Genomic DNA, 20,983 nt, shown 5'->3' with positions numbered 1-20,983 from the left:
TTCACCCCACCCTCGAGGGCTTGGTGGTAAGAAGAGGAGGATCGGTGCGTCCAGGCCACTTACTAGAGGTTGTGTGACTGGAGGAGCTTGCAGTGGTCCAGCAGGTCTGTCAGGTGGGCCACAAACCACCAGTTGCTCAGGGCGATGCTGCAGATTCAGATACCAAAGCAAGGAGGAGAGTCAGGGCAGAGGCCGTGTCCCACAAGAGCGGGAGTGAGCAAGAACCCCACATGTCCTATCCCTCAGAGAGATGGGGCCGGGTGTGATGGTAGCTCATGCCCATGATCCCAGTACTTTGGGAGACCAAGGCTGGCAGATCACCTGAGCCCAAGAATTTAAGACTAGCCTGGGCAAAATGGCAAAACCCCATCTCTAAAAATATAAAAATTAGCCAGGTGTGGTGGAACACACCTGTAATCCCAGCTACTCGAGAAGCTGGGGTGGGAGGATTGCTTGAGCCTGGGAAGCAGAGGCTGCAGTAGGCCGAGATCACACCACTGCACTCCAACTTGGGTGAGAGAGCACAAGCATATCTCAAAAAAAAAAAAAAAAAAAAAATTGCTCAGAAAGTAGTTGAGACGGAGTCTTGCTCTGTCACCCAGGTGGGAGTGCACTGGTGAGATCTCGACTCATTGCAACCTCTACCTCCCGGGTTCAAGCAATTCTCATGCCTCAGCCTCCCCAGTAGCTGAGGTTACAGGCATGCGCTGCCACACCCAGCTAGAAAGCAGCTTTTGAATGTTCTCACCACACGCACACCAAAAGGGTCACTATGTGAGGTGACGGATGTGCTCACTAGCTTAATTTCACAATGTACACGTCTATCAAAACATGTTGTACACCTTGGCTGGGCACAGTGGCTCACTCCTGTAATTCCAACATTTTGGGAGGCCGAGGTGGATGGATCACTCGAGCTCAGGAGTTTGAGACCAGCCTGGCCAACGTGGCAAAACCCCATCTCCACCAAAAATACAAAAGTTAGCTGGGCGTGGTGGCGAGTGCCTGTGGTCCCAGCTACTCAGAAGGCTGAGACAGAAGATGGCTTGAGCCCAGGAGGCAGAGGTTGCAGTGAGCTGAGATCGCACCACTGCACTCCAGCCTGAGCGACAGGACAAGACACTGTCTTAAAAACAAACAAACAAACAAAAAAGGTTGTATACCTTAAATACATACTACTTTGTTAATCACACCTCAATAAAGCTGGGGAAAAAAATGGGGAGTGGGCTGGCCCAGGGGAAAGGACACCTCAGCTTCCCAAAACAGCTGTTGCTACCCAGATTTATAGCTGATGGTTATGTCAAAACCATTAGAGAAGCCAGTGAAAAGGCTATAGGGGACCCAGGCTAAGGGAGCCAAAGCCTTAGCCTGCATGAAAGTCACCCGCCAGTGGAAGGAAGGGCTGAGACGGTGCCCAGTGTCTTCCCAAAGGATCCAGCAGCATCCCAGGCTGGAAGGCAGCAAGCACTGAGGGCCTCTGCCCACAATACAACTCAAGTGACGGAGACCAGACCTAGTGCTGCACAAGGCCACCACGGTCTCCCCGCAGGGCCCAGCAGGCCTGAACCATACAGTTAGGTCTTAGATCACACACACACACACACACACACTCACACTCTCTCACTCTGAAGGATTCTGAGTGAGCAGCTGAGACGCAGAGCAGGCGGGCAACCTCAACATTCAAGGCGGGAAAGGCCTAATTATCAGCTCCGAAGTAGCCCTCTGCCGAAAACGAAAGAACGCTGTGGAGTTGGGAAGACCAGCTACGATGAAGGTGACCCCCCTGGGCAACTGTAGCCCCAAATGAGCTGTTTGTCCTGTACTAAGGTCACTGTCAACTCCTTACCCAGGCCCCATCTTGCTTGTTGGGGGCCCTGGAGTAATCAAAGCTCCAGAGCCTCTGCCTGCTATTCTGGAAATGGGGTGTGAGGTTTGCAAACACTGCTGCACCCTGCATCCAAGGTTGTGTGCTGGGCCAAAAAACAAGTCAGAAGATTCCAGATTCAGCAGACATTAAACTGGAACTCTTCTTGGTTACTGAAGGAAGACTTGTCACCTTTTAGCTCGATACTTTTGGAGGACTTGAAGGGCACCAGGAAACTGCTGACATCTTGCCCAATTCCCAGTGAAGTGTACCCCAGCTCTGTTTCCTCTTGCCAGAGAGCAAGGAATTGGCTCGTCTTCAGAGGAAGCTGTAAGCCAGGAGGGAAGAAGGGACCCTGTGGAGGACACCATGGAAGAATCCTGCCATCTTTTCAGCTGAGGGGTTAACAGTCAAGCATGCCCAGCCAGGCGCTGACAGACAAACCCCTGGCCCTTTAGCAGGGCTGAGGAACTACAGCCTCTGAGTCAGGATCCCCTGGCTGCCTTTTCTGCCCCTTAGGGTCTGGCATGACTACTGACATAGGAGTAAATCAGGGGCCCACTTAGAAACCTCCCTTCTCCATGTTCATATGAAGGTGGTGTGATCAGGAAAGGAAAAAGAGAAAGAAACCTCTTTCTAATGCCTTTAAAAAGGCATGCCAACAGCCCACTGGCTCAAGTCCAGAAAGAGACACTTCCCTGCCCCCCGGAAGTGTGCATGGATCTGACTGATACATCCCATGAGAAAACATGTGCCCACAAGACCCCAATTCAATCTTTCCCCAGCCAGGAGGGCACACTTCTAAAACTGCTACTGTCTCTCAAGACATTTCAGCCCATTTCACAATTCCTGGGACAAGCTCTGCTTTTCTGTTCCTCTTTCAAAACAGGATAGGAGGTAGCCTCGCCATCAGAGAAATGCAAACTCCAAGATTTCCCACTAACAGAGCTCAGATCCCTTCCTGCTTGTGAGGATGGAGAGAGGCCAAGACTGGGGGACTGTAAGCCTAACCCTTCCTTGTCTGTGTCCGGCACGAGAGTGTTGTTGTTCACCCCTCTTCATTGGTACTTCTCTTTTTCTTCTGCCACTGGAAATAGCAGGACCCTTTCCCCTTTTATACTCCCTGCATCCAAGAGACTTGTTCTGCTCAAATCTGTTTTATTCCTAGAAATTCAGATACAGCTTATAAAGGAAGCCCTGGTGAAACGCATTCACTATTATAACGGACAGGAAATTTAGGAATACTCAACTATGGGCAGAGACACCAAAAAAGCCAAATGATGGTGTGTTTGCGTGTTTTTAACTTATTCTAATTCCTCCATGCAGGGCCTTCCCACGATGTTTACAGGCCTGTGAAAATACTGACACAAAACTTGACTATCAGGCCGGGCATGGCAGCTCACGCCTGTAATCCTAGCACTGTGGGAGGCTGAGACAGGCAGATCACTTGAGCTCATGAGTTCAAGACCAGCTTGGGCAACATAGTGAAATCTCATCTCTACAAAAAAAATAATAATAATTAGCCAGGCATGGTGGCACACACCTGTAGTCCCAGCTACCTGGAAGGCTGAGGCAAGAGGATCACTTGAACCCAGGACATCAAGGTTGTAGAGAGCTGAGATCACTCCACTGCACTCCAGCCTGGGTGACAAAGTAAGACCCTGTCTCAAAAACAAAAACAAAAACAAAAAAAAAAAACCTTGGCAGGGGGCAGTGGCTCACACCTGTAATGCCGGCACTTTGGGAGGCTGAGGTGGGCAGATCACCTGAGGTTAGGAGTTCCAGACCAGCCTGGGCAACATGGTGAAACCCTGTCTCTATTGAAAAACACAAAAATTTGCTCAGCGTGGTGACAGACACCTGTAATCCCAGCTACTTGGGAGGCTGAGGCAGGAGAATTGCTGGAATCCAGTAGGTGGAGGTTGCAGTGAGCCAAGATCGCGCCACCACACTCCAGTCTGGGCAACGAGCAAAACTCTGTCTCAAAAAAAAAACCAAAACCCCAGAAACAAACAAACACACAAAAAACTTTTTTCATTCCCCAAATCTAGAATCATTTTCTTGAAGCCCTGGCTTTCTTTTGGCCAAAATAAGAGCCGGCAGGGCTAAGGAAACACTTCCCATGCCCAGATCTACAAAGAGCCAGTTGAGGTCAGTGAATCTGCCACCTGATCAAGGCCATCTTCTGCTATTACCCACTTCCTCCCTTCCCAGCAGGTCTTCAGTGCAATGCCCACCATCCAGTGTGCACAAGAAGGGGACATTCTTTCTGACTTAACATATATGGAGAGTTCTGGAAAGGTTTATCTCTGATTCATTATGTTTGGCACTCCCTTTCCTGCCTTGCTAAAGATTCAGTGCAATGACAGAACACCTTCTTTTGGATAGAGGGCTGGAAATTCTGAATAATACCCAGCCTCAAGCCCGGTGGTTTGGTAGCTCACGTCACTGGAGTGAGACTGTTGGAACATGCCATCCCATAAGGTGACTACGTATCCATTAGGTGCCAAGAAACAGGCTTGCTGGCTTTTTCTAGATTTTAAATTGTCAAAGTAATTTCCTGCAATGTTATTTTAAATAAACATCCCTAAAATAGAAACAGTTATGTATATGGTAGCCCTCAAGCCTCCAGGAAGTCCCCAAGCTCACCCAGGGAGAAGCCATTATCTACCTGTAGCAGGCCAAGCAGGGGAGCAGGTGCTATGGTTTGAAGGGATCCCCTCTAAAACCCCAGTTTTGCCAATGTGATAGTATTAAGAGATAGGGCCTCTGAGAGGTGATTAGGCCAGGAGGACTCCTCACTCATGAATGTGATTGGGTGCCCTTATAAAGTGACTTGACAAAGGGAGTTTGTCCTTCTTGCCCTTCCACCACATGAGAACACAGTTGTTCAAGGTGCCATCTTGGAAGCAGAGAGCAGCCCTCACCAGAAACATTGCCAGTACCTTGATCCTGGACTTCCTAGCCTCCAGAACTGTGAGAAAATAATCTTTTTCTTTATAAATTACCTGGTCTCAGGTATTCTGCAATAGCAGCAAGAGATGGACTAAGATAGCAGGTCTGAGGAAAGAAGGGTAAGGAAGAACAGGCCACTCTAGAAACGGATGGTGGTGATATTTGCACACCTAAAAATGGTTACAGTGGGGGGTGGGAGAGATCCTACCTGCACTCTTTGATCACTTGATGGATGTCAAACTCAAAGGCTGCCAACAAGATGTTGTCCAGGGGTTCTGGGCTGCTCTCACCTCCCAGAAACAGGTCCAGGCTGGACTGTGGAAAGGTGATGAGACACTCAATTCCGAGGATGGAAGCAGAGACTCAGGGCACAGGCAGGGCTGCTGTATAAGGAACCCCAGAGAAGGGTGCCATGTTCTTTCACTAAGGACCAAAGGAAAGGATCTTCCTGTTCCTCGGGGACAAATTCAAAGAGAATGACCCATCACGGCGCCACCAGGACTCCTACCTCCACCCTTGCCCACCCCAAGCTCACTCACCTGGGCGTAGTAGTGCAGATCAATGGGTTTTACTGTGGGATTGGAGTACAAGAGCCGAGTCACTAGGAAATGATACCAATTACTCAGAAGTTCCTTCTGCTCTAACAAGGCGGCTTCGTCTCCCAGCATAATCTGAGGAAGAGACACTTGTGCTGAACTCTGTCCTCCTTTCAGGGGTACTTTCTCCATAATGCTCCTGCTCTCAGCTAGAGCACTGGATTTCAACTAGTCTGAAAGCTCTCACCATCATGGCAGAGCAACAGACAGCCCTATCCAAAGAGGACCAAGCTTCTGCCACTGCTGCACTAGATGCCACAGCCCCCACAGGAAGCCAACATGGATGCAATCTGAACTGCTTCCCAGACCTTCAAGAGAGACTCCAGGTGAGGGTTGGTGGCGAATGTGCTGTCCTGGAGATACCGCTCACATTCCTCGTGCCAGTGCTGCCACTTCAGCTCCAGCTCTGTCAGTGTCTGGGTGTTCCCGGGCTAAGGGAGAGACCAGCCATGAGACATCATCCCACCCAAACTCTTTATATTTAGTGAATCACCCATCTCCTGTGACCCAGCAGAGCAAAGCTACCCCCACGTACACTGAGAATGGGCATTGTCCTCATCAGGTCTCCCATGATTCTGCATATGCCTGCAGAGGCGGGGCTGGCGTCGGCTTCCTTGGAGAGCATCTGTCGGGCCTCATCCAGCCGGCCCTGCAGCACCAAGATGGTCACCTGGGAGGAGATCGGGCCCATGAGCACTAGCAGGAGGCCTGGCCCTGCCGAGGCGTGAGGAGGCCAGTCCCCTCACCCCATACTTCGGCTTTTTTTTTTGAGACTGAGTCTCGCTCTGTCGCCCAGGCTGGAGTGCAGTGGCGTGATCTCGGCTCACTGCAAACTCCGCCTCCCGGATTCATGCCATTCTCCTGCCTCAGCCTCCCAAGTAGCTGGGACTACAGGCACTCACTACCATGCCTGGCTAATTTTTTGTATTTTTAGTAGAGACAGGGTTTCACCATCTTAGCCAGGATGGTCTTGATCTCCTGACCTCATGATCCGCCCGCCTTGGCCTCCCAAAGTGCTGGGATTACAGGTGTGAGCCACCGCACCCAGCCACACTTTGGCTTTTTAACTCCTCACACATAGGCTTCTTTCTGCCCCTGAGTCGGCCCTGGGAAGAATGATGGCTCTTTCCCTCCAGAAGTAATCTATCACATCCAGTCTCATGGCTTTGCCACTTCCACCATGTTTTTCAAACAGCCAGCTGTAGTCCATTATAGTCTGTGACCAGCTTTTTTTTTTTTTTTTTTTTAGATTTTCGCTCTTTCTGCCCAGGCTGGAGTATAATGACACAATCTTGGCTCACTACAACCTCCACTTCCCGGGTTCAAGTGATTCTCCTGTCTCAGCCTCCTGAGTAGCTGGGATTACAGGTACATGCCACCACGCCCAGCTAATTTTTGTGTTTTTAGTAGAAACAGGGTTTTACCATGTTGGCCAGGCTGGTCTCGAACTCCTAAACTCAAGTGATTCCCCGCCTCGGCTTCCCAAAGTGTTGGGTGTGAGCCACCACGCCCAGACCCAGCTTTTCAAAAATAAATGAAACAGAGAAACATGTTCCTCTACCCGCTTCCCCCCACCCCTTCTCCACCATCATGGTGTGTGCTGTTGATTCTTTCTCCCACCGTCTTCTCACAAAAGGTTCAGGATCATGCAATTCCTGGCCAAGAAACAAAAGCAAAATCGTCCCATTCCCCAGTGGATTCAGATTAAAACTGGTAATACAGGGCCAGGCGTGGTGGCTCATGCCTGTAATCCCAGCACTTTGGGAGGCCAAGGCAGGCAGATCACAAAGTCAGGAGATTGAGACCATCCTGGTTAACATGGTGAAACCCCATCTCTACTAAAAATACAAAACAATTAGCAAGGCGTGGTGGTACTCATCTGTAGTCCCAGCTACTCAGGAGGCTGAGGCAGGAGAATCGCTTGAATCTGGGAGGCGGAGGTTGCAGGGAGCTGGGATTGCGCCACTGCACTCCAGCCTGGGCAACAGAGTGAGACTCCATCTCAAAACAAAACAAAAAACTGCTAATACAGTTAGCTACAACCCCAAGAGGAGGGACTGGAGAAGAACCAAGCTAGGTCTGCCAGGAATGACACATGAGATGCAGCACACCTTATCACAACAAGCTGAAACTGTCACCACTATCTGGAAAGGTGGACATACTTTGTTGAGAAAATGGTTTTTCTCTGATTATAAGCTCTACACTGGTAGGCTGGTTCAATAATAAATATGTGAGAAGTTTTGTTTGGAAAAAAATTAAAATGAAATAATAGAAAATGTCAGAATGCATTAAATAAAATGGTTCATAAAAGTTTCAGTTCAAATATAAATATGTAAAATAAATACACTCAGGCCGGGAGCGGTAGCTCACATCTGTAATCCCAGCACTTTGGGAGGCCGAGACGGGTGGATCACCTGAGATCAGGAGTTTGAGACCAGCCTGGCCAACACGGTGAAACCCTGTCTCTACTAAAAATACAAAAATTAGCTGGGCGTGATGGTGTGTGCCTGTAGTCCCAGCTACTCGGGATGCTGAGGAAGGAGAATCATTTGAACCCGGGAGGCAGAGGTGGCAATGAGCCGAGATCACGCCACTGCACTCCAGCCCAGGCGACAGAGTGAGACTCCATCTTGAAAATAAAATAAAATAAAATATAAAATATAAAAAAATAAATATAAAATATAAAATATATATATAAAATATAAAATAAAATAAATAAAATAAAAATACATTCAACCAAATAGTCCTCACAGTTCAGTCTTTATCTATGAATCTGCCTACTCACTAAAATTTATTTGTAACCCCCAAATCAATATTTGTGGTACTTTCAAATCAAAATTCATGGACGTGTACAGAGTGGTAAGAATATTGAGTTGCTTGACACACACTAAACAAAGCTTTATTGTGATGCAGTTAATGCTACTTTTTTTCATTTGTGTACATTTTGTTGGGTCCCCAAGTATAGTACTGAGGTGCTTTCTAGTGTTGCTAAGTGCAAGAACTATGGGAGGTGTTGGATAAGGTTCAGTCAGGCACAAATCACAGTGCTGTTGGCCCTGAGTTCACTGTTAATGAATCAACAATATTATGTCAAGTAAGTTGTCTCTAAACAGAAACACACATAAAACAAGTGATCAGTTATATATTGATTGGTTGAACAAAATGTGACCAGAGGCTTGCAGGAACCTAACCCTGTATTTCCCCTAGAAGCAATGGTTTAACATTCACTAATTCAGTATTCAAGGCACTGCACTCCAGCCTGGGCGACAACAGCAAAACTCTATCTCAAAAAAAAAAAAAAAAATCACAAATATATATACATACACATACTAATAACTCCCAACTTTTCCACTCTAGCCCAAACTTCCTTCTCTGAATTCCAGCTTTGTATATCCAAGGGCCTAGTCAACATCTCCACTTGGATCTTGAATAGGCATCTTAAAACGTAACATGTCGGACAGGCATGGTGCCTCACGCCTGTAATCCCAACACTTTGGGAAGCCAAGGAGGGTGGACTGCTTGAGCCCAGGAGTTTAAGACCAGCCTGAACAACACGGCAAAACCCCATCTCCACTAAAAATAAGAAAATTAGCTGGATGTGGTGGCACGCCTTTGTAGTCCTGGCTACCTGGGAGGCTGAGGTGGGAGGATCACCTAAGCTTAGGAGGTCAAGGCTGCAGTGAGCTGTAATCCGACCACTGCACTCCAACATAGGCAAGAGACTCTGTCTCAGAAAAAAAAAAAAAAAGAAAGAAAACACACACACACAAGAGAGAAACATGTCTAAAATTAAACACCAGTTTGCCTCCAACTCACCAACCTCATCCTCCCACATTCTTCTATTTCTTGCATGCCCACATCAAATCAATCCATCAGCAAACCCCATCAACTCTCTTCAAACATATCTAGCCTACACCACCACCATCTTTTGCCTGGCTTAGTACAGCAGAATCCGGACTGGCCTGCTTCCATCCTTGCTGTATAGTCTCAACATGGCAGCCAGGACAGCCTTTGGGAACCTAAGTAAGATCTCAGGCTTCCTCTGCTCAGCTCTCCAATGTCCCCTCACCCCATCTGGCTTAGAAGTAAAATACTAGCTTTTACTGTACATCAACCATGTCAACTACTTCAACCACATTTATGTCCTTTAACTAATTTAATGAGCACAGCAGCCCCGTGGGACAAGTATTATTATCTCCACTACACAGATGAGGACCCTTAGGGCCATTAAGTAGCTCACTCAAGATCTCACAGCTAGTGGCTGGGCACAGTGGCTCACACCTATAATCCCAATACTTTGGGAGGCCAAGGCAGGATTGCTTGAGGCCAGGAGTTCAAAACATAAAAAAATTGCTGGGTGTGGTGGCTCATGCCTGTACTCCCAGCACTTTGGGAGGCCGAGGCAGGCGGATCACCTGAGGTCAGGAGTTCGAGACCAGCCTGACCAACATGGATAAACCCCGTCTCTACTAAAAAAAATACAAAATTAGCCGGGCATGGTGGTGCATGCCTGTAATCCCAGCTACTCGGGAGGCTTGAGGCAGGAGAATCGCTTGAGCTGAGGAAGCGGAGGTTGCTGTGAGCTGAGATCGTGCCATTGCACTCCAGCCTGGGCAACAAGAGTGAAACTCCGTCTCAAAAAATAAAATAAAATAAAATAAAAAATTAAATTAAATTTAAAAATTTGGCTGGGCATGGTGGCTCAAGCCTGTAATCCCAGCAATTTGGGAGACTGAGGCAGGTGGATCACTTGAGGTCAGGAGTTCAAGACCAGCCTGGCCAAAACAGCAAAACCCCATCTCTACTAAAAATACAAAAATTAGCCAGGCAAGATGGCAGGAGCCTGTAACTCCTGCCAAGATCGCGCCACTGCACTCCAGCCTGGGCAACAGAGTGAGACTCTGTTTCAAAAAATAAATAAATAAAAATAAAAAATAATTGGGTTAGCCAGGTGCAGCAGCTCACACCTGTAATCTCAGCACTTTGGGAGGCCGCGGAGGGCGGATCACCAGGTCAGGAGATTGAGACCATTCTGGCTAACATGGTGGAACCCCATCTCTACTAAACAAAATACAAAAAATTAGCCGGGCATGGTGGCAGGCACCTATAGTTCCAGCTACTCAGGAGGCTGAGGCAGGAGAATGGAGTGAACCCAGGAGGCGGAGCTTGCAGTGAGCCAAGATCGGACCACTGCACTCCACCCTGGGCAAAAGAGCGAGACTCTGGCTTAAAAAAAAAAAAAAATTAGGACGGAGGGAGGCAGGCAGATCACTTGAGGTCATGAGGTCAGGAGTTCAAGACCAGCCTGGCCAACATGGTGAAACCCCATCTCTACCAAAAATACAAAAAAAAAAAAAAAAATCAGCTGGGCATTGTGGTGTATGCCTATAATCCCAGCTACTCAAGTAGGCTGAGACAGGAGAACTGCTTGAACCAGGGAGGCGGAGGTTGCAGTGATCTGAGCTAGCGCCACTGCACTCCAGCCCAGGCAACAGGGCAAGACTCCATCTCAAAAAAACAAACAAATAAATAAATAATAAAAAACTTTCGCTGTTGCTGGTAGCACATATCTGTGGTCCCAGCTACTTGGGAGGCTAAAGTAGGAGGACCACTGGAGCCCTGGAGGCCAAGGCTGCAGTGAGTGGTGATTGGGCACTGCAGCTGGAAAACACAGCAAAATTTAAAAAAAAAAAAAAAAAGGTCAGGCATGGTGGCTCACGCTGGTAATCCCAGCACTTTGGGAGGCCAAGGTGGGCGAATCATGAGGTCAGGAATTCAAGACAAGCCTGGTCAACATGGTAAAACCCCACCTCTACTAAAAATACAAAAATTAGCTGGGTGTTGTGACACGCGTCTGTAGTCCCAGCTGCTCGGGAGGCTGAGGCAGGAGAATCACTTGAACCCCGGAGGCAGAGGTTGCAGTGAGCCGAGACTGTGCCACTGCACTCCAGCCTAGATGACAGAGCGAGACTCTGTCTCAAAAACAAAACAAAACAAAAAAAAACACAAAAAAAACCCCACCACCTCACAGCTAGTAAAAGGCAGAGCTAGAAAGCTAACCCAGGCAGTGTGGCACCACAGACCATGTTCTTAGTCACCCTGCTATGTAGGCTGCAAAAAGCTAGTCTCAGTGACTACTCAGGGGGCCCTCAGACTGGTATATCTGTCTTTATCTCCCCAACTCATCCCTTCCACCTATCCCTACACAGCACAGCCCCTCCTGCCCCACCCTGGCTCTAGAACACAGCATCTGCAGGCCCTGCGATATGGAATGCTTTCTTCAGCCTAGCTCTCCTCACCTCCTTCAGGTCTCACCTCCAATCTCTCATGAGGGAGGCCTTCTTTGATGCCACTCTAGCACTTGCAGCCTCCCCTCTTTTTGGCACCTTGCCAGAGCACTTCACTATGTGCCAGGATACATGGTACTGGCCTATGTGTTGCTGTTCTGTCTCCACACACAGGATATAAACTCTATAAAGGCAGGAATCTTTGCCTGTTTTAGTCATGGTTGTCTCCTTGGTGCCTTGCAAATAGAAGGGGCTCAATAAATACTCAGTGAATGACCAGGCATGGTGGCTCACACTTGCAATCCCAATACTTTGGGAGGCCAAGGTGGGAGGACTGCTAGAGCCCAGGAGTTCAAGACCAGCCTGGGTAATACAGTGAGGCCTCATCTCTACAAAAAATAAATCTAGCCAGGCATGGTGGTATGCGCCTGTAGTCCCAGCCACTCAGGAGGCTGAGGTGGGAGGATCGCTTGAGCCCAGGAAATCAAAGCTGCAGTGTACCATGATCCCGCCACTGCACTCCAGCCCAGGCCACAAAGCGAGATCCTGTCTCTAAACAACAACAACAAACCCTAGCAAATCAATCAGAGACTCAAACATTTGGCCCACTACTTCCTCAACAAAGGCACTTCCCTTACCTGCACAGATCTCCCCGTACCATAAGGCCTAGAAATAGCCCCAACGGTAACAACTCCTTATTTGAATTCAAGGTTTTCTTTTTTTTTTTTTAATTGAGACAGAGTCTCGCTCTGTCACCCAGGTTGAAGTACAGCGGCACCATCTCAGTTCACTGGAGCCTCTGCCTCCCAGGTTCAAGCAATTATCCTGCCTCAGCCTCCTGAGTAGCTGGGATTACAGGCACCTGCCACTACACCCAGATAATTTTTGTATTTTTAGTAGAGATGGGGTTTCACCATGTTGGCCAGGCTGGTCTTAAACTCCTGACCTCAGGTGATCCCACCACCTCGGCCTCCCAAAATGCTGGGATTAAAGGTGTGAGCCACCGTGCCGGGCCAAACTACAGGTTTTTTTTTCTTTTCTTTTTTGTCCTCACAATCTGTTCCCAATTTCAGGTTTTATACGTTTAGTCAACTTTCCATTAGCCCAGTCAACTAGCAATCTTCTCCCTGCCACCTCCCAATTAGGTCAGTCAGCAGAGGTGAATGGAAATACCTAACACATAGATAATACATCCATATACACACATACGACATGCTGACTTCCAAACTGATAATCCAAAGTAATGTGCAAGCTCATTTACATCCAACCCCGTAGGCACCCCGGCCCCTATCAATTGGTTTTATATCATTAGCCAGGCATGGTGGTTCACACCTGTGGTCCCAGCTACTTGAGAGGCTGAGGTGGTAGGACCGCACAGGAAGTAGAGGCTGCAGTGAGCAAGATCACACCACCGCACAACAGCCTGGGGAACAGAGTCAGATTCTCTTTTTTCTTTCATATTTTTATTTATTAATTTATTTTGAGATGGGGGTCTCACTTTGTTGCCCAGGCTAATCTCAAACTCCTGGGCTCAAGCGATTCCTGAGTTGGCCACCCGAAGTGCTGGCTGGAATTACAGGCATGAGCCACTGCACCCAGCCAAGACCCTTTCTCAAAAAAAAAAAAAAAAAGGCCAGGCACGGCGGCTCATGCCTGTAATCCCAGCACTTTGGGAGACCAAGGCAGGCAGATCATGAGGTCAGAAGATCGAGACCATCCTGGCTAACACAGTGAAACCCCGTCTCTACTAAAAAAAAATACAAAAAATTAGCCAGGCATGGTGGCGAGCACCTGTAGTCCCAGTTGCTCTGGGAGGCTGAGGCAGGAGAATGGCGTGAACCCAGGAGGCAGAGCTTGCAGTGAGCTGAGATGGCGCCACTGCACTCCAGCCTAGGCAACAGAGTGAGATTCCGTCTCAAAAAAAAAAAAAAAGGTTTTGTATTACTTTTTATGTCTTCTCTTTCTTAGACCCACAAAGAAATCAAATTTCCTTTTACTCTGGAAAGTCTTCAAAGCATTATTTTTCTTACATGTTACCTCGGTTTTAGATTCTCCCATAGTCTAAATCCAAATCCAGGGAAGAAAAGATCCAAGAGAGTCTCCATAGTAACAGACTCCGAAAGCCAGCCTGCTGCTGGAGGCTCGGTGGGTGTCCTCAGACCCAGCCAGCGGCACCAGGGACAGTAGGACTCATGGTGAGAGGTGGGGGCCCGGCCTGTCTTACCAAGTTCCAGAAGCTGTCATGATTGCTTGGATTCTCACTGCCCAGAACATCCGCCGACAAACTGTCCACCTCGCACACATGGAGCCGGACCCAGTCAAGGAGGTGGAGGAGGAGATGGCCAGCTGGGAGGAGAGACTCTCATCACACACAAAAGCCTCAGCTTCACCTGCAGCAAGTTCCACTTTATCCAAAGAACAGAGAACGTTAAGGCAGACGCGCTGACTACACAGGTTTATCCCTTTTAAGCAGTCACACACGTGGTCCTGAATGAAGGACTGCGCTAAGAAAAAGCAAGTGCACTTTCACCAAATATTACCTCTGTGCCAGGCAGCTCCATCTTTAACTGACCCCAGAAAGGGGTGAAAATGGAATGCAGACCTCACCACCAGATTCTTCACAAATACTCAATAGCTACACAAGTAATGGCCGTTTAGGAACCAGTACTGACTAGCAAGCAGCCAAGTATGCAATGATGATAAAAAACATATGGCCAAGGGGCTGGCGGCGCACACCTGGAATCCCAGCACTTTGGGAGGCTAAGGCAGGTGGATCACCTGAGCTCAGGAGTTCGAGACCAGCCTGGCCAACATGGTGAAACCCTGTCTCTACTAAAAATACAAAAATTAGCCAGGCGTGGTGGCGCATGCCTGTAATTCCAGCTGCTCATGTGGCTAAGGCAGAATTGCTTGAACCCAGGAGGGAGAGGTTGCAGTGAGCCAAGATCGCACCACTGCACTCCAGCCTAGGTGACGGAGTGAGACTCTGTCTCAAAAAACAAAACAAAAAAATAATATGGCCGGGCATGGTAGCTCATGTCTGTAATCCTAGCACTTTGGGAGGCTGTGGTAGGCAGATCGCTTGAGCCCAGGAGTTGGAGACTAGGTTGGGCAACATAGGGAGACCCCATCTCTACAAAAAAAAAAAAAAAAAAAAAATTAGCTGAGCCAGGAACGGTGGCTCATGCCTATTAATCCCAGCATTTTGCGAGGCCAAGATGGGCAGACTGCTTGAGCCCAAGAGTTCAAGAACAGCCCGGGCAACACGGCGAAACTTCCCCTCCACAAAAAATACAAAATTAGCTGGGCGTGGTGGTGCGTGCCTGTGGTCCCAGCTACTTAAAAGGCTGGGCAGGAGGATTGCTTGAGCCCAGGAAGTCAAGGCTGCTGAGCTGTGATCAAGCCACTGTACTCCAGCCTGGGTGACAGAGCAAGACCCTGTCTCCCCTCCCCCAGCGCATACACACAAAAAATTAGCCTGCATGGTGGCACGTGCCTGTAGTCCCAGCTACTCAGGAGGCTGAGGCAGGAAAATCACTTAAGCCTGGCAGGTCCAGACTGCAATAGCCGTGATTGGACCACCACACTCCAGCCTAAGTGACACAGTAAGACCTTGTCTCAATCAATCAATAAAAATAAAATGAAATAAAATGGCAGAGTATAGCCAGCACTCTGTATCCATGATGTAGAACCTGCAGATACAAACGGCCAACAGTAACCTCCTCAAAAATCCACTGGAGAAGGGAGGCCTCTGAACAACCAACTCTAATTTCTTTTTTTTTTTTTTTTTTTTTTTTGAGACGGAGTCTCGCGCTGTGTCACCCAGGCTGGAGTGCAGTGGCGCGATCTCGGCTCACTGCAAGCTCCGCCTCCCAGGTTCACGCCATTCTCCTGCCTCAGCCTCCGAGTAGCTGGGACTACAGGCGCCGCCACCACGCCCGGCTAGTTTTTTGTATTTTTAGTAGAGACGGGGTTTCACCATGTTAGCCAGGATGGTCTCGATCTCCTGACCTCGTGATCCACCCGCCTCGGCCTCCCAAAGTGCTGGGATTACAGGCTTGAGCCACCGCGCCCGGCCAACCAACTCTAATTTCAAGTTCCTCACTTCTTTAGCGAGAGTATGAATAAAATGCTAGGGCTACACAGAGGTTACTACTCATTTATGGGAAATAGCAAACATAAATCCTTAAAAGAAATGCAAAAAAGCTGCAGCAGATCCACAGAGAGCTCATACAGGCCATGACACTATACTGATCACAGTTTAATTCAAGATCAACAGAAGGCCAGGCACGGTGGCTCAAGCCTGGAATCCCTGCACTTTGGGAGACTGAGGTGGGCAGACCACCTGAGGTCGGGAGTTCAAGACCAGCCTGACCAACATGGAGAAACCTCATCTTTACTAAAAATACACAATTAGCCAGGCATGGCGGTGCATGTCTGTAATCCTAGCTACTCAGGAGGCTGAGGCAGGAGAATCACTTGAACCTGGGAGTTGGAGGTTGTGGTGAGCCGAGATCACGCCATTGCACTCCAGCCTGGGCAACAAGAGCAAAACTCCCATCTCAAAAAAAAAAAAAAAAAAAAGATCAACAAAAAAATTCCCATTGGCAGAGTTAACACACAGAATTGCCCTGTCCCAATCATTAGTGACAGAATTCCCAACGTGACTTTGCCTCTCACCACCTAATCCCACCCCACGTTCATAAAACTTTCTTGAGCTTAGCCAGTTCATGATGTTAACACTGACCCCGCCTTTCACACACTAGGTTAATATTTCTCAGTACCTGTGACGGTTTAGCTTTCTAGGAGGCACTCTGTATGATTCTTTTTGTAGCACCTGACAAAATGGTCAGGTTTCTTTGGGTGTTTTCTAATGATTTCCCGTTGTTATAATGATGGAAAGAACATTCTCAGGAATAAAACACTCATCACCATGCACAGGAAAGATGAGGAAAGAGCAGAAGATGGCAGGGGACACCTATGATGTTATAAGGTGAGATTATTCCATGCTTACCCGGGGCCACTTCAATAAAAAGAATCTCACACAGGTTCCAGATGAGCTCCATTGCTGACAAAATGGAGACCTAAGGGAGAAATGGAGACAGGTTTCACCTGAAATCATTCCTGAGCTTTGCTCTGAGAGCCAAGGGATAAAGCAGGCCTTGACTCACATGACAGTCATTCCTTAACCCAACAGCTACTGCAATCCTACAGGAGGATTTCCCAGAGGGGAGTCAGCACGAGGATGTTAGGTGGCAGGATGGAGGCTAACATTATTTTGTTTTAGTGGTTGTGATTTTATTTTACCGTGCATTACAAAAATAACTTGGCCAGGTGCAGTGGCTCATGCCTGTAATCCCAGCACTTTGGGAGGTCAAGGCAGGTGGAATGTTTGAGTCTAGGAGTTCGAGACCAGCTTGAGCAACATTGCGAGATTCTGTCTCAACAAAAAATACAAAAATTGGCCAAGTGTGGTGATACATCCCTGTAGTCTCAGCTACTCAGGAGGCTGAGGTGGGAGGATCACTTGAGCCCAGGAAGTTGAGTCTGCAGTGAGCCATAATCATGCCGCTGCGTTCCTGCCTGGGCAAGAGTGAGACCCTGTCTCAAAATTTAAAAAAAGAAAAAAATATGGCCAGGCGCGGTGGCTCACACCTGTAATCCCAGCACTTTGGGAGGCCGAGACGGGTGGATCACAAGGTCAGGAGATCGAGATCATCCTAACACAGTGAAACCCTGTCTCTACTAAAAATACAAAAAATTAGCCGGGAGTGGTTGTGGGCACCTATAGTCCCAGCTACTCGGGAGGCTGAGGCAGGAAAATGGCGTGAACCCAGGAGGCGGAGCTTGCAGTGAGCTGAGATCGTGCCACTGCACTCCAGCCTGGGCGACAGAGGGAGACTCCATCTCAAAAAAAAAAAAAAAGAAAAGAAAAAAAGAAAAAAATATAACTTACATGTCACCAATTATTACTTTATTTTTTTTGAGATGGAGTTTGGCTCTTGTTGCCCAAGCTACAGTGCAGTGGCGTAATCTCGGCTCACTGCAACTTCCGCATCCTGGGTTCAAGTGATTCTCCTGCCTCAGCCTCCCCAGTAGCTGGGATTATAGGCGTGTGCCACCACGCCCAACTAATTTTTTGTATTTTTAGTCGAGATGGGGTTTCACCACATTGGCCAGGCTGGTCTTGAACTCCTGACCTCAGGTGATCTCCCCCACTTGGCCTCCCAAAGTGCTGGGATCACAGGCATGAGCCACCGCACCTGGCTTTTTTTTTTTTTTTTTTTTGGAGACAGAGTCTCACTCTGTCAGCCAAGCTGGAGTGCACTGGTATTTCGGCTCACTGCAACCTCTGCCTCCAGGGTTCAAGCAATTCTCCTGCCTCAGCCTCCCAAGTAGCTGGAATTACAGGTGCACACCACCATGCCTGGCTAAATATTGTATTTTTAGTAGACGGGGTTTCCATGTTGGCCAGTATGGTCTCGAACTCCTGACCCCAAGAGGTCTGCCCACCTCAGCCCCCCAAAGTGCTGGGATTACAGGCGTGAGCCACTGCGCCCAGCCTACCTCGATGAATTGATGCTTTAGCAAGGGACTTCATTTGAGTAAAAGGAAGAGACAATATTTACAAAAATATTCAGTAGATGACACGAAACACATAGAGCAAGAATTGTGAAGTTGGTATTCCAAGGACTGAAGTTTAGGAAACAGTCTATTAATGGGAAAGCCCAATATAAGACCCCGAAATAAATCAGACCTGGACCTTGCCCTTAGGAATATGCAGGCTTCCTTTCCTCACCATCCTTCAGTCCACAGACACCACGATGATTTGTTCATAAGGGTACTTCAGAGACAGTGAATTACTGCCTAGTCACTTACTGACTTTGAAAAGTATTTAATATGAAGCATCTACTAAGGAAAAAGTCATCTTCCAGCTCCAAGTAAAGTAGAGCCACTTGCAACTCAGTAAAAATGTTGAGTTTGGTTAGGTGTGGCAGCTCACACCTATAATCCCAGCACTTTGGGAGGCCAAGGCAGGAGGATCACTTGAGCCCAGGAGTTCAAGACCAGCTTTGACAACATAGAGAGACCCTGTCTTTCAAAGAAAAAAAAAATGTTGGCCGGGCGCGGTGGCTCAAGCCTGTAATCCCAGCACTTTGGGAGGCCGAGACGGGCGGATCACGAGGTCAGGAGATCGAGACCATCCTGGCTAACACGGTGAAACCCCGTCTCTACTAAAAAAATACAAAAAACTAGCCGGGCGAGGTGGCGGGCGCCTGTAGTCCCAGCTACTCGGGAGGCTGAGGCAGGAGAATGGCGGGAACCCGGGAGGCGGAGCTTGCAGTGAGCTGAGATCCGGCCACAGCACTCCAGCCTGGGCGACAGAGCAAGACTCCGTCTCAAAAAAAAAAAAAAAAAAAAATGTTGAGTTCGAGAAGTGAGTAGTGTTTATGAGACTGAACGGTGATCTCACAAGATTAGTTCTCCATTTCGGGTGACAACCCCTCAACACAATTTGGTCAGGACATACATGTTCCATAAGAACTGAACATTCAGGGCCAGCACGGTGGCTCATGCCTGTAATGCCACCACTTTGGGAGGTCGAGGCGGGTGGATCACTTGAGTTCAAGAGTTTTGAGACCAGCCTGGCCAACATGGTGAAACCCCATCTCTACTAAAAATACAAAAAGTAGCTGGGCTTGGCGGTACGCACCTGTAGGACCCAGCTATTCTGGAGGCTGAGGCAGGAGAACTGCTTGAACCTAGGGCACTCGAGCCTGAGTGACAGAGCGAGATTCCGTCTCAAAAAAAAAAAAAAAAAAAAAAAAAAAGAAGAACCAAACATTCACTCAAGTATTTAACAAGCATTTCCTTGTGAGCTAGACCTTGAAAGGGGCAAGACAATCACTGTCACCCAAAGGAGCTGCCTATCTACCTGAAGAGACTTCTGCCGTAACAGGAACTGCAAAGCCACCCCAGGTGGGTGCCCAGGACACAGGACACAGTGGTGCTAAAACAACAAAGGTGACTCCCCTTACCTGGCTGCTGAACTGGCGGCCACTGGCTGGATCTTTAGCAGCAACTAATGAAACACAAAACATTTTAAGTGAGCAATGGAACTCTCAGGCTTATTGTCATAGCTGAATATTCCAGGGTCTGTGGCCTGAGCCTTTGTTTCCTTTAATGACAAAAATTAAAAGAAATTATAATCTCTTCTAATTATGGATTTTTTTGTTATTAATGCTTCACATCCCTTCAATTCTCAAACCAAAGGCCCTCAAGTTACCAAATGGCACTTTCAACTGCAACAAAGTTACCATAAAGATCTCTGACTTTGTCAGAGTGGCTTCATGTGTGGCTCACACCTGTAAGCCCAACACTTGGGAGGCTGATGTGAAAGGACTGCTTGAGCCCAGGAGTTCAAGACCAGCCTTGGCAAAATTAGGGAGACCCTGTCTCTACAAAAAATTTAAAAATTATCAGAACAAATGTCTCTGAGGAAGAGGGGACAAAAAATTTTTTTTAATAGCCAGGCATGGTGGTACACACCTGCAATCCCAACTACTTGGAAGGCTGAGGTAGGAAGATCACTTGAGCCCAGGAGGTGAGGTCACGGCTGCAATGAGCCACAATGTGTCTTTGCACTCCAGCCTGGGCAACCTTGTCTCAGAAAAAAAAAAAAAGTCCAGGCACAGTGGCTGACTCCTGTAATCCCAGCACTCTGGGTGTCCAAGGCAGGCAGATCACTTGAGACCAGGAGTTCAAGACCAGCCTGACCAACATAGTGAAACCCCACCTCTACTAAAAATACAGAAATTAGCTGGACTTGGTGGTATGCAACTATAGTCCCAGCCACTCAGGAGGCTGGCTGAGGCTGGAGAATCGCTTGAACCTGGGAGGTGGAGGTTGCAGTGACCTGAGTTCATGCCACAGCACTTCAACCTGGGCGACAGAGTGACACTCGGTCTCAAAAAAAAAAAAAAAAAAAAAAAAAAAACTCTAAAAGATTACCAAAAAAGTAAAGATTGTGAAAGATGGAAAAGTAAGTTTTGGACTGGAATATCAATCAAACTTTACCTCACAGTATTTATGCATAGATAAATACTCAAAATACCAACACACACACACACACACACACACGCACAGTCCTTACTTGCAACCTGGTGCATTTCCTCCATACATGCTCTTATGACTGATCGGTAGTTTTTACTCACTCGAACCAATCTATAAAAAATGAAATAACACACAAGATGAGCCTGGAACATCTTGTAGTGCCAGAAAAG

At 47.9% G+C, this 20,983-nt stretch overlaps 1 protein-coding gene across 4 annotated transcripts in view; it reads right to left on the bottom strand.

Moving 5' to 3' along the window:
• Positions 1-20,983, bottom strand: part of NUP85 (nucleoporin 85) — a 25,010-nt gene extending 4,027 nt beyond the window's left edge. For all 4 annotated transcript variants that reach the window (XR_004179504.1, XR_004179505.1, XM_031657753.1 and 1 more), the window contains exons 1-9: positions 20,854-20,983; positions 19,739-19,782; positions 16,714-16,783; positions 13,924-14,045; positions 5,948-6,082; positions 5,721-5,843; positions 5,356-5,487; positions 5,025-5,131; positions 64-147 (exon numbers count right to left, since the gene is read on the bottom strand). Coding sequence is in view for 2 of the 4 variants with exons in the window: in XM_031657753.1 (XP_031513613.1) it covers positions 64-147; positions 5,025-5,131; positions 5,356-5,487; positions 5,721-5,843; positions 5,948-6,082; positions 13,924-14,045; positions 16,714-16,783; positions 19,739-19,782; positions 20,854-20,965 (929 nt within the window). In the remaining 2 variants the exon portion in view is untranslated. The remainder of the gene's footprint in view (positions 1-63; positions 148-5,024; positions 5,132-5,355; positions 5,488-5,720; positions 5,844-5,947; positions 6,083-13,923; positions 14,046-16,713; positions 16,784-19,738; positions 19,783-20,853) is intronic.

The sequence above is a fragment of the Papio anubis genome, chromosome 17 (genome assembly GCF_008728515.1).
Source record: "Papio anubis isolate 15944 chromosome 17, Panubis1.0, whole genome shotgun sequence".
NCBI classification, from domain to species: domain Eukaryota; kingdom Metazoa; phylum Chordata; class Mammalia; order Primates; family Cercopithecidae; genus Papio; species Papio anubis.
This window is presented reverse-complemented; position numbering and strand designations above follow the sequence as displayed.